We start from the raw sequence: 11,125 nt of genomic DNA, 5'->3' as shown, positions 1-11,125 counted from the left end.
CTAAATATTCAAGATGTGAATTCTTCTTCCAAAATATTGATTTCATCATTTACATCCTCTCTTAAATCGTGTAAATCAACTTCTTTGAGATCAGGGTTGTCACTTTCTTTTGATTTATAAGACACTTGATCCTTTAACTCCTCGATTAATTCGTCAAGCCCTTCATCAGGAGATACCCTCTCATAAACATATAAATAATTACTTCTAATTACCATAGATTGTATAAGGTTCCTTATCGTGCTGAACTTGATATGTATGAATTCATCGGCAATCTGAGTAAGTAAGGCTGGTATTGTGTAAGAGTTTATTCTTTGTTCTTTGATCAATTGAATTATTGGTATTACCGAAATACCCTTGTATTTGTCAGAGGAGTGTATGATCTTCCAGTTGTTAGGATTATAGGTAAGTTTTGAGCTTGCATGTAATGCATCGATTTCATTCAAGTTAACTTCTGTAATTAAAATATCAATATCATTCCAGATAGTCAACAAATCAAATTCATCTTCAGTCTTATCATATGTTATAGCCGAATTATTATGAATTTCCCCAAATCTATTGATACCGGACATACAAGACGCAACGTCCATATGGATGAGAAATTCCTTATCATGATTGTTACTTATATAATTATTAACAAATAATAAGGCATCTCCTCCTGGATAATTAAAGCTAGAAATGTATCCCATAACAACTGATAATAATATTCCAATTAACATAAAAGCAAGACAGATTAATACTAAAAGCTTATTGAAAACTGATGTAGACCACCTAATAGATATATTAGCAAATCCGTTAGCTGCTTGTAAAGTCAAAACAGGCGCAATATAGATTATAAATCTCCATTCCTTATGAGGTTGGAATGACATAGCAACAACAAACAATAATGAAGAAACAAACAAAATACGCAAAGAATTCTTAGCGGGATGGGTCACTTCAATTTTTTTCTCATTTGGTGTCTTATTGATGGAGGCAGTAGAAATCTTATCATCTGCTGGATCATGCATAATCCCTGGTAATGTAAGTATCAAAACAATTGGAGGTCTGAATAATTGCCAAATATATTTGTTGAAATACGCTGCCCATGGCTCGGTGCCCCATTCGGCTGATTTACCAGAAATAATATTGAATTTGAATGAGACCAATTCAGGAACAAGCCAATAGCCCCAAAAGTAGGAATCGATAGTCAATGTAGTTATAAGTCCAACAACAGTGCCCACGCATAACATAATCAAATTTAGAGATATATTACTCTGACCGAAAACAAAGGACGAAACTAGCGCAATAATGACCCCAAACAACCCAATTTCTAACCGAAATACTACACCTGTAAAAGCCAACCACGTCAAACCAGACATATCACCAACAATAATTTTACTTATTGCATGTGATACTAATGGTAATGCAATAAAGTTGGGTAACGTACGAGACGAATAGTATAATATGTGAAATTGTGAAATAAGCAATATCATGAACCAAAATCCAATTAGACCTCTGCGTTTCGAGATTCTATCACGCAATGTTAGCTGATTGATACTATCACGTATCTTCATAAATGCAAACCCGTTAGCAAAACCTAATACACATCTCACGAGTATCTGAAGATTAAGTTGGCTCTGATCCTTGAATATTACATTATCAAGACCAATTAATGATGTGAATGATTGAATAACCTTGGCAATACCGGCAATTGCTAAACTTCCAACGAAAGTCCTAGGAACCGACCCAGGAAAATTGTTATGGTCGTAGTTATATGAGATATTCTCCTGCGGAAATACCCCATAGTTAATAATGTCATGAATTGCTTGTATGTTAAAAGACTCCTCAACCTTAGAATAAGGTGATATTAGCAAATGATATACAATTATTGCCAAGAGGATTATATCTAGTAACTTATTATACTTATACATCGTCAATTGTCTGTAGATATACAATAACAATTTCGATATATAATTTATCAAAAATATTAAATTTTGATCGTTTTGAGCAGTACTGCGACCGTTTGAAATGGAATCTTTGCAATAGATATAATTTTAATGACAAATTTTAAATATATTAGGAAAATGGATGATATACCAGACTTGGTTGAGGAATTGCCTGATAACGGTAATCAGTTTGCTAAAGGATCGAATGATAATAAACTTGGAGCGGTAGGTAAATCGGCTTCACCGCCTGTGAAGCAAGTAAAGGAACTTGATATCACTGATGAGAAGACGAAAATCCCAATTACAATTATCACCGGATATTTAGGTTCTGGTAAATCGACGCTCTTGGAGATGATTGGGAAAAGCTCAAAGAAGAGGTTGGCGATAATTTTAAACGAGTTTGGGGACTCATCAGCAATCGAAAAGGCTATCACGGTCAAGGATACTGAAAATAATGAATCGGTTCAAGAATGGCTCGACTTGGGTAATGGATGCCTTTGTTGTACAGTAAAGGATAATGGTGTTCTTGCTATAGAGCAGTTAATTGAAAACTCCAGAGGAAAAATTGATTATATTTTGTTAGAAACTACAGGAATCGCTGATCCGGCTCCAATAGCCAAGATGTTTTGGATGGATGAAGGGCTATCATCTAATGTTTATATAGATGGAGTTATTACGGTCTTGGACGCACAAAACATTCTTAAATGTTTGGACGATGTTGGTGGACATTGGCATAGAGCGAATAAGCACTTAAAAGTAAGTCAGAGTGTTAATGCTGATGATCTTACGGAGGAGGAACTCGAAGATGAGAGAAAAAAACTAGATGAGGGCTTGACCACGGCTCATTTACAGATTGCCCTTGCGGATACAATCTTAATAAACAAAGTGGATACATTGGAAAAAGAATCATATGACCATAGAATCAAAGCTATTGTGGATAAAGTTAAAGGAATTAACTCCAGCACACCTATTCATACAACAAGCTTTGGTGATATCGATCTTGCAAAGATCTTAGATTTGCATGCATTTGAGGCAAACACTGAAAAGTTAACAGAATCGATAAATTATATGAACAGCTCGACCTATCATGATGACAGAATCGCCACTGTGACCATAACATTTCCTTTTTTCGAAAACGGCGAATTCAATAAGGTGGAGTCTTTTCTTCAATATGTGCTCTGGGAAAACACAGCTAACAACAATCCTATCGAAATTCATAGAACCAAGGGAATTTTGGTGAACAAAAGCAAAAACGAACAACTTGATGTAAGAGTGATCCAAGGTGTTAGGGATACGTATGATATCATTGAAGGTGGTAGACTAGTCGATGGAATCACTCAAAATAAACTAGTATTCATCGGTAAGAATTTGACCCATGATGATTTATATACTGAATTACAAGCATACTTGAGAAAGTAGTATCTATAAATTCACGTTTAGATGTCTTTCCATTCTCGATAATATTCGTGGTATGGTTTACAATACATTTGTTAATTATACTAAGTTTCTACAAATGACTTTATTTTATTGTATTTAGTTCAAAATTCCAAAAATTTCATAATTGACAAAGCTTTCTTGGCCTTGCCATAGGATATAGTGTCCCATATTTACACAAATAAAACCTAATGCTTTTAAAATTTTAGCGGAATGAAAAAATCAGTAGATTTACCAACAGGTAGTATGGAATAGTATTAAAACCATAGTATATACTAAGAGGTAGCCTTTGTGATCTAGTTGCGAAAAAGACCAAAAAAAACTTTTTGAGGAATCACACGACTTACAATTTAATTCAACTCTCATCGACGATTCAATATATTAAATGAAGTTATCAGAGATATAATAGCATAAGTTTCCTGATATAAAGCATTAGGCGATATGTCAGAGAACCCAGAACCATCTAAAGGTTCAACTCCTAATGTTGAAGGAGCAGAAAAAGTGAACAAGCCACCAGTGAAAAAAGGATGGTCAAATCCAGCATTACGAATGATGGGAATTCCAAAAATATCGTTACCATCACGGAATTGGATGATTTTTTGGACTTTGCTTGCGAGTGTTGGTGGAGGTGTAGCATATGACAGATATCAACAAAAACAAATAAGAAAGAAATGGATGGAGAAATTTGAACCTTTGGGAGAAGAAGCATACAGAACCGATAGAATCCCAAGAAAACTATCTGTTTTTATAGCACCACCACCGAACGATTATTTAGATTCATCGATGGTGTATTTCAGGAAGTATGTAAAGCCTTTATTGAATGCTAGTGCCATTGATTTTGATGTTTTCACGGAGAATAGACAGGGAGACATCAGAGCTGCAGTCGCAGAGAGAATTAGAGAATTGAGAATCGAAACGAATGAAAACGCTAAAAAGGCACAGGAAGAAGCTAAACAAGAGCAATATGATGCGTCGTGGACGAAGTTTTTCAAGAAGGATGTGCCAAACTTCTTCACCTTGAAATTTCAAAGTAATTCCAAAGAGGACGAAGCTCTAGTTAGCAGTAATGACTTATACTCACCTAAGGACGTATTAGGGCTTTACTACTTGAAAGAACCAATTGATGCTAAGAGAGACGATGAATTGAACCCGATGGAAGCTGGTGGGGTTATTTGTATCGGAAGAGGGGCATACAAAGAATATATGACCGGGGTCCACGAAGGGTTATTAGGACCATTGGAAGCACCAGAAGAGGTTAGGACAATTACGGAAGTTGATCCCCAAGTGACTGAAAACGAACCTGAGACCGCGCACAACGATAATGAATCCAAAGCAGTGGTCGAATTACCAGTGTTACCAACTGACGACTTACCAGCTGACAGTGTAGATAAACAAGATGCCGTACCAGAAACCCCATCAGAGACAGCAGAAAATACTCCAAATGCAGAAGAAGGAGACAACGAAAAACCTGTACCCAAACCATTCATTACCCCAGACGAATACCCTAACGCAACGTACGCACCAGAGTTCCAGAACGTAAGCCTCATCATGAATAAGAAGAACGTTCCAGTGATATTTGAACAACCCGTTTACGTATTTCCGTTACCCATAGTGTCTGGATTTTTGAACACCCACCGTAAGCTTTATCGCTTTTTCACGAAAAGAAATGTCGCCGACGATTATGGTTGTAGAACATCTGTCGTCGTGCAAAACGTGTCGAGACCATTTGTCTACAAGGACCAATTTATGGCGAAAGAAGAGGAATTGGAATGGCCTAAAAAGTGGGTGGCTACTGGTAAAGAAAAGAATTCCGAATGGGTTCAGGAATTGGTGACAGACGACCGAGTAACAACCAGAATGAAGGTGTTTGATGTCCTGTTGGCCGCAAAATCGACCGATAAACCAATCGATAAGCCTACTAACGAATAGTTTGTATATAGTAATTTATTATTTGTTAGTTCTCCTCGCTGTAGTCCATGAATCCCCCATGAACCCCTTAACCCCCACCATGACCTATTCACCGGCGACTCATTTTCGGGGGACAACTGAGAAGTAACGTATCCATGCGATAAAGAGATAACGATCTCTCTGCCCTATTAGGGACCTTGTTCCCCCCTGTTCCCTCGGCCGACGCCGTCAAATATACTGGGGGTTCGGTTGCACCAGAAAACGTTCGTACCCGGCTGTGCCCAATGACCCATACACCGATACACCCATACACCAATCATTCGGTCCCATCCGCAATCTGCCGGTTGGCTTGCTTCGTGGTTTGCACCTATTTGTCCTGTCTCCCATGGGCAAACCTAGTCTGTCGACAGTGCCCCTGAATCCCCACTGATTGTAACCTACCGAATTGTAGCCTACCGAATTGTAACCTACCGATCGTATACTACCGATTGTCTACTACCCATATCCTCGTGTAATCGGTCGCAGCCTTTCTGTCGGCCCACTCATACCGCAATTCTGCGTACCAAGCTATTTGCTCGCTTCCTATATTTTCCGAAGATTGGATGACTTGGAACCCGTTGATTTGGCACTGATAAGAAGATTACATAATCCATATCCACCCAATCATACTGATTCAACCGTTGATCATGGAATCCTGTGACTCGGATGAAAAAGGCAATTGAACAATTCTTGAAGTCATCTGTGCATTTTGTGTAAACTCCGCTACAGGCGAATCTTCGGAACTTCATTTTATTGGATGGAGATTTGATTGAAATAGAAAGGTTGAATCATCAAGGGCTACAATCAGAGATTGCAGCATGGTTGAAAATTTTGAAGTACGTACGTTATGACTCCGGGGATAATATATAAATACTGGTGGGAATCAGGAAGAAACTAGACATGTAGATTTTTTCAAAGTATCGTCTATCTCGGCATATTATAACAACAGTCAACAAAATGGTCTTACCTCACGAACCAGAATTTCAACAAGCTTACAATGAATTAGTTTCTGCTTTAGAAGACTCTACTTTATTTACCGAAAAACCAGAATACAAGAAGGTTATTCCAGTTGTCTCGGTCCCAGAAAGAATTATCCAATTCAGAGTTGCATGGGAAAACGACAACGGTGATGTTGAGGTCAACAACGGTTACAGAGTGCAATTCAACTCGGCCTTAGGTCCATTCAAGGGTGGTTTAAGATTCCATCCATCTGTCAACTTGTCTATTTTGAAGTTTTTGGGTTTCGAACAAATCTTCAAGAACGCTTTGACCGGTTTATCCATGGGTGGTGGTAAAGGTGGTTGTGACTTCAACCCAAAGGGTAGAACCGACTCTGAAATCAGAAGATTCTGTGTTGCTTTCATGAGACAATTAGCCAGATACATTGGCAGTGACACCGATGTTCCAGCTGGTGATATTGGTGTTGGTAGCCGTGAAGTTGGTTACATGTTCGGTGCTTACAAGCAAATGCAAAACAACTGGTCTGGTATTTTGACCGGTAAGGGTTTAAGCTGGGGTGGTTCTTTAATCCGTCCTGAAGCTACCGGTTACGGTGTTGTCTACTTCGTTGAAAAGATGATTGAAAAGGCCACTGGAGGTAAGGAATCCTTCAAGGGTAAGAGAGTTGCCATCTCTGGTTCAGGTAACGTTGCTCAATACGCCGCCTTAAAGGTTATTGAGTTAGGTTCTACCGTTGTTTCCTTATCCGACTCTAAGGGTTGTATCATCTCCCAAACTGGTATTACTCCAGATCAAATCAAGGCCATCGCTGCAGCTAAGATACACTTCAAGACTTTGGAAGAAATTACCAAGGAGTCCGCATCGCTCTTCTCCGGCTCTAACGAAGTTCAATACATTGCTGGTGTTCGTCCATGGACCCACTGTGGCCAAGTTGACGTTGCTTTACCATCTGCTACTCAAAATGAAGTTTCTGGTGAAGAAGCAAAGGCTTTAGTTGAAGCTGGCTGTAAGTTCATCGCTGAAGGTTCCAATATGGGTTCTACCAAGGAAGCTATCGATGTTTTTGAAGCCAACAGATCTAAGGCTGTATGGTACGCTCCAGGTAAGGCTGCCAACTGTGGTGGTGTTGCTGTCTCTGGTTTAGAAATGGCACAAAACTCTCAAAGAGTTACTTGGGCTGCTGAAGAAGTCGACGAAAAGTTGAAGAACATTATGTACACTTGTTTCGATAACTGTTACGCTAATGCTGCTAAATACTCTGCTGAAAAGGATGCAGAAAATTTACCATCTTTATTAAAGGGTGCTAACATCACTGGTTTCATCAAGGTCGCCGATGCTATGTTTGACCAAGGTGAAGTCTTTTAAGACAAGGTGCCTCAGCCTATAAAAAATATTGTCATTTCAGTTCTTTCTATATATTATTATTAGTTACTTTTTGTTTTGCGTAGCAAATAAAAATTGGGTATCATTTTATTAAACTTAAGTGTAGATTTAGTAGATTACTATTAGTAGCAGTAAATTACCATTAGTGGTACTAAACTAGTAAAGTAAAAATCAAGTCTTGCGCGTATGATATGGATTTTTCAGAAAAAAATGTAACTAAAAAATTAAGAAATTATCATTCTATCATGGATTCTGAAAGCACGTCGCAAAGCAATGTGCCTCAAGATCAACCAGTAATAACTGGAAGCATAGATTTGCCGCCATATTTCCCGTTGAATCAAAATTTGGTAAAAGACTTCGAGAGATGTGCTCGATTGCAAACAAAAGTTGATCAAACAATAAAAGAATCCATAAATAATATTTTATCACAAACTCAAGAGTATTTAAAGTTCGTGTTAGATGATGAGAACTTGACCAACATGGACTTTGACTCGAAGTTCTTCAGCTACAATCTAGCCACATTGGAAGAATTGCTCAAGTCACAGCATGAATCAGGTATATGGAAGAAATCTGTAGAGGAGTCCAAGATAAAAATACGACTGCAACAACGCCAGGAAGTGGAACTAAATCTTGAGTCGTTAGAATATTATCAGAACCAAGTCGATGACGTCCACTTTGGTGACTTGGTGAAGAAAGAGTATGAAGAGTATCGAGACATCCATCACCAAGAGACCTCGTTCCAAACGGTCCTCGCAACCAACGATGCTTATAAGTATTTGAAAAACGTTACCTTCATATTACAGAACCCACAACATCCTTTACCAGAAGAGGCTGAAGATGACGAGTTGGAGGTTGCTGGAGGTAAGATATCTTTGAAAGATCCATTATCGCTTAATTATTTCCACACCCCGTTGGTTTCAAAGAAGTGTGGCCATATATTTGAAGAAGATACTATAACTGATTACCTCAGTAATCATAATAAATGTCCCGTGGATGGATGTGGTGCAGTCTTGACTAGAAATGATCTAAAACCTGATGATATTATGACATTGAGAGTCAAAGTCTACTTACTACAAAACAAGACAAAACGACCTCAGGCAAATGTCGACAGGTTGTGATAAGCTTCTTGCATTCGCAAAGAAGAGTTTCTGTCCAGTATATATACTTATTATATCGTTAATACACTTCATCTTGAACTGATAAGCAAATCATTGTTCACGTGTTTCAATGAAAATATAAGAATAAAAATAATTCTAGCTTACGGTATAGCCAAATAGATAGGTAAATTATATGTGATCATGCTGGACAATCACGGACAGCCCCATCCTGTGGATATACCTATTACGGACCTTGATGAGGCGGACGATGTTATATTTAATCAGCAATTACAGGAAGAGTCCAGTATGACTCGAGATGATGATAGTGCTAAATCAATTGATAATTTGGATTATGAATTTGTTGATAGTTTCAATAGGCAAGATTCGTTGATGGCACGTCTAGCATCATACTTCAAGCCTTCTAAGTCTAATTATTTGAGAAATTATGAAATGCTCAATGCTGACGACACAGAAATCGATGAAATCAGAGATAGACGTTCGATTCAGGATGGTAGACAAGGGAGGGCTTTAAGAGATTACAAAATCGATCTTTTATACAATAGGATCAAGAAGTCAATTGCAATGGGTATTGCGACGATTTTAATTTTGATGATTATTGCATTTTGTTTCTCTAGAGCAAATAAGGATTCGTTGATGAACTCAAAATCAAACAATAAGAGAGTCTTGTCGAATTCAACCAACGATTTCTATCCTACTACCGTAGTCATATCATTAGACGGGTTCCATCCTCATTATATTAATCCACTATTAACCCCAACTTTACATGAAATGATGCTTAATGATTACGGTGCTCCGTACATGATCCCTTCATTTCCATCTTCTACTTTCCCTAACCATTGGACATTGGTAACAGGATTATACCCATCTGAGCATGGCATTGTTGGGAACACATTTTTCGATCCAAAACTAAACAAGCAGTTTGTTAATACTAACCCAAAGCAAGGGGGATTGGATCCAGATTTTTGGCAAGGTGGTGAGCCTATATGGTCAACAGCATTTAAACAGGGAGTAAAGTCCGCAATACATATGTGGCCAGGAAGTGAGGTAAATGGCGTAGGGATTGGAGGGGGTCCACTAGAAGTGGATAGATATAATGGCTCGGAAGTTTTATCTTCAAAAGTTTATCGTGTCATGAATTGGCTAGATAAGGAAGACATTGAATTGAGACCTGAATTAATTTTAACTTATGTACCTACTATTGATCAATTTGGTCATAAGTTTGGAATTAATGGTACGGAGCTTAAGAAAGCATTGACATACGTAGATGACTTCGTGGATTTGATGCAAATGGAGTTGAAGAAAAGAAATTTAAATGACATCGTGAATTTGATTATAGTTAGTGACCATGGCATGGCACCAACATCCAATAATAGACTTATCTATTTAGATGATGTGATTGACTTAAAAATGATCGAGCATGTGGACGGTTGGCCGCTTTTTGGTTTACGACCATTACCCGAATATTCTATAGACGATATTCAAAATGAGATAATGAAGAATATTGAAAAGATCGATCCTCAATTAAGAGATCATTATAGTATACTTAGAACTGATGGGATGCCAAAAGAATGGCAGTTTGGTGGAAAAGAAATTGAACATAAATTCAATTATAGATTAGCTCCAATATGGATAATCCCGGATGTTGGTTATGTTGTCACTACAAAGAAACAAATGGAAGACAGCAATTTTGATTATAGGCCAAAAGGTGTACATGGATACAATAACACAGAGTTATTAATGAGAGCCTTGTTTTTGGGTAGCGGTCCATATTTCCGTGAAAAGTTACCAGAATCTCATTATAACAATAAAATAAAACCCTTCCCTAATACTGAAGTATATAATTTAATTTGTGATACCTTGGATTTAATACCTGCCCCTAATAATGGTACCTTTCCAACTGACTCGGTGAGTACATTGTTGTCCACTTCGAATTTGTTACCCTATGATTGGACTGATCAACTACAATATCCAAACTTGCCGTTTGAAGTCGATCATGTTGTTCAGGACGCTACGTATGATCTCTTGTGGAAAAAGCCAAATAGAGAAAAGCCTACTACAATTTCGATTAGTACTAATTTGCGCCCGTACGAGTCGTTAGTTTCTGAGGAATCTCTGTTATCTTCAATGGATATTGAAATGATTCCAAAGCCTACTGATCTTTTTGATTCAGAACCAACAAATTCTCACGAAGAAACTGCTCATGATTTATGGGAGGAAATAGATGAAAAGCTTGAAGATATTCAGGATAAGATTGGTGAATCAATAGAAGATACCATGGAGAAAGTGGATGATTGGATTCATAAAGCTATTGGGAATGACAAGAAAGCGGATGATAAATAGGTGGCCTATATCTGAAGATGT

General features: G+C 37.8%; 6 protein-coding genes across 6 annotated transcripts; 5 read left to right on the top strand and 1 right to left on the bottom strand. All coding sequences in view use genetic code 12, as the record gives it.

Moving 5' to 3' along the window:
- Positions 1–8: 8 nt before the first annotated feature.
- DEHA2C17270g (DEHA2C17270p) lies at positions 9–1,907 on the bottom strand (the record flags this gene model as incomplete). Its single annotated transcript, XM_002770185.1, has 1 exon — positions 9–1,907. One exon carries the CDS (start codon positions 1,905–1,907, stop codon positions 9–11), a length of 1,899 nt encoding a protein of 632 aa, XP_002770231.1.
- Positions 1,908–2,033: 126 nt separating this feature from the next.
- DEHA2C17248g (DEHA2C17248p) lies at positions 2,034–3,341 on the top strand (the record flags this gene model as incomplete). The annotated part of the gene is made up of 1 exon (XM_458439.2): positions 2,034–3,341. One exon carries the CDS (start codon positions 2,034–2,036, stop codon positions 3,339–3,341), a length of 1,308 nt encoding a protein of 435 aa, XP_458439.2.
- Positions 3,342–3,797: 456 nt separating this feature from the next.
- Positions 3,798–5,285, top strand: DEHA2C17226g (DEHA2C17226p; the record flags this gene model as incomplete). Its single annotated transcript, XM_458438.1, has 1 exon — positions 3,798–5,285. One exon carries the CDS (start codon positions 3,798–3,800, stop codon positions 5,283–5,285), a length of 1,488 nt encoding a protein of 495 aa, XP_458438.2.
- Positions 5,286–6,260: 975 nt separating this feature from the next.
- Positions 6,261–7,628, top strand: DEHA2C17204g (DEHA2C17204p; the record flags this gene model as incomplete). Its single annotated transcript, XM_458437.1, has 1 exon — positions 6,261–7,628. One exon carries the CDS (start codon positions 6,261–6,263, stop codon positions 7,626–7,628), a length of 1,368 nt encoding a protein of 455 aa, XP_458437.1.
- A 209-nt stretch (positions 7,629–7,837) lies between these two features.
- Positions 7,838–8,764, top strand: DEHA2C17182g (DEHA2C17182p; the record flags this gene model as incomplete). The annotated part of the gene is made up of 1 exon (XM_458436.1): positions 7,838–8,764. The coding sequence occupies one exon, from the start codon at positions 7,838–7,840 to the stop codon at positions 8,762–8,764; it is 927 nt and encodes a 308-aa protein (XP_458436.2).
- Positions 8,765–8,944: 180 nt separating this feature from the next.
- DEHA2C17160g (DEHA2C17160p) lies at positions 8,945–11,104 on the top strand (the record flags this gene model as incomplete). The annotated part of the gene is made up of 1 exon (XM_458435.1): positions 8,945–11,104. One exon carries the CDS (start codon positions 8,945–8,947, stop codon positions 11,102–11,104), a length of 2,160 nt encoding a protein of 719 aa, XP_458435.2.
- Positions 11,105–11,125: the final 21 nt, after the last annotated feature.

The sequence above is a fragment of the Debaryomyces hansenii genome, assembly GCF_000006445.2.
Source record: "Debaryomyces hansenii CBS767 chromosome C complete sequence".
Lineage (NCBI taxonomy): Eukaryota > Fungi > Ascomycota > Pichiomycetes > Serinales > Debaryomycetaceae > Debaryomyces > Debaryomyces hansenii.
Note: the sequence above shows the minus strand (reverse complement) of the source record. Positions and strands in the feature narration are given on the sequence as shown.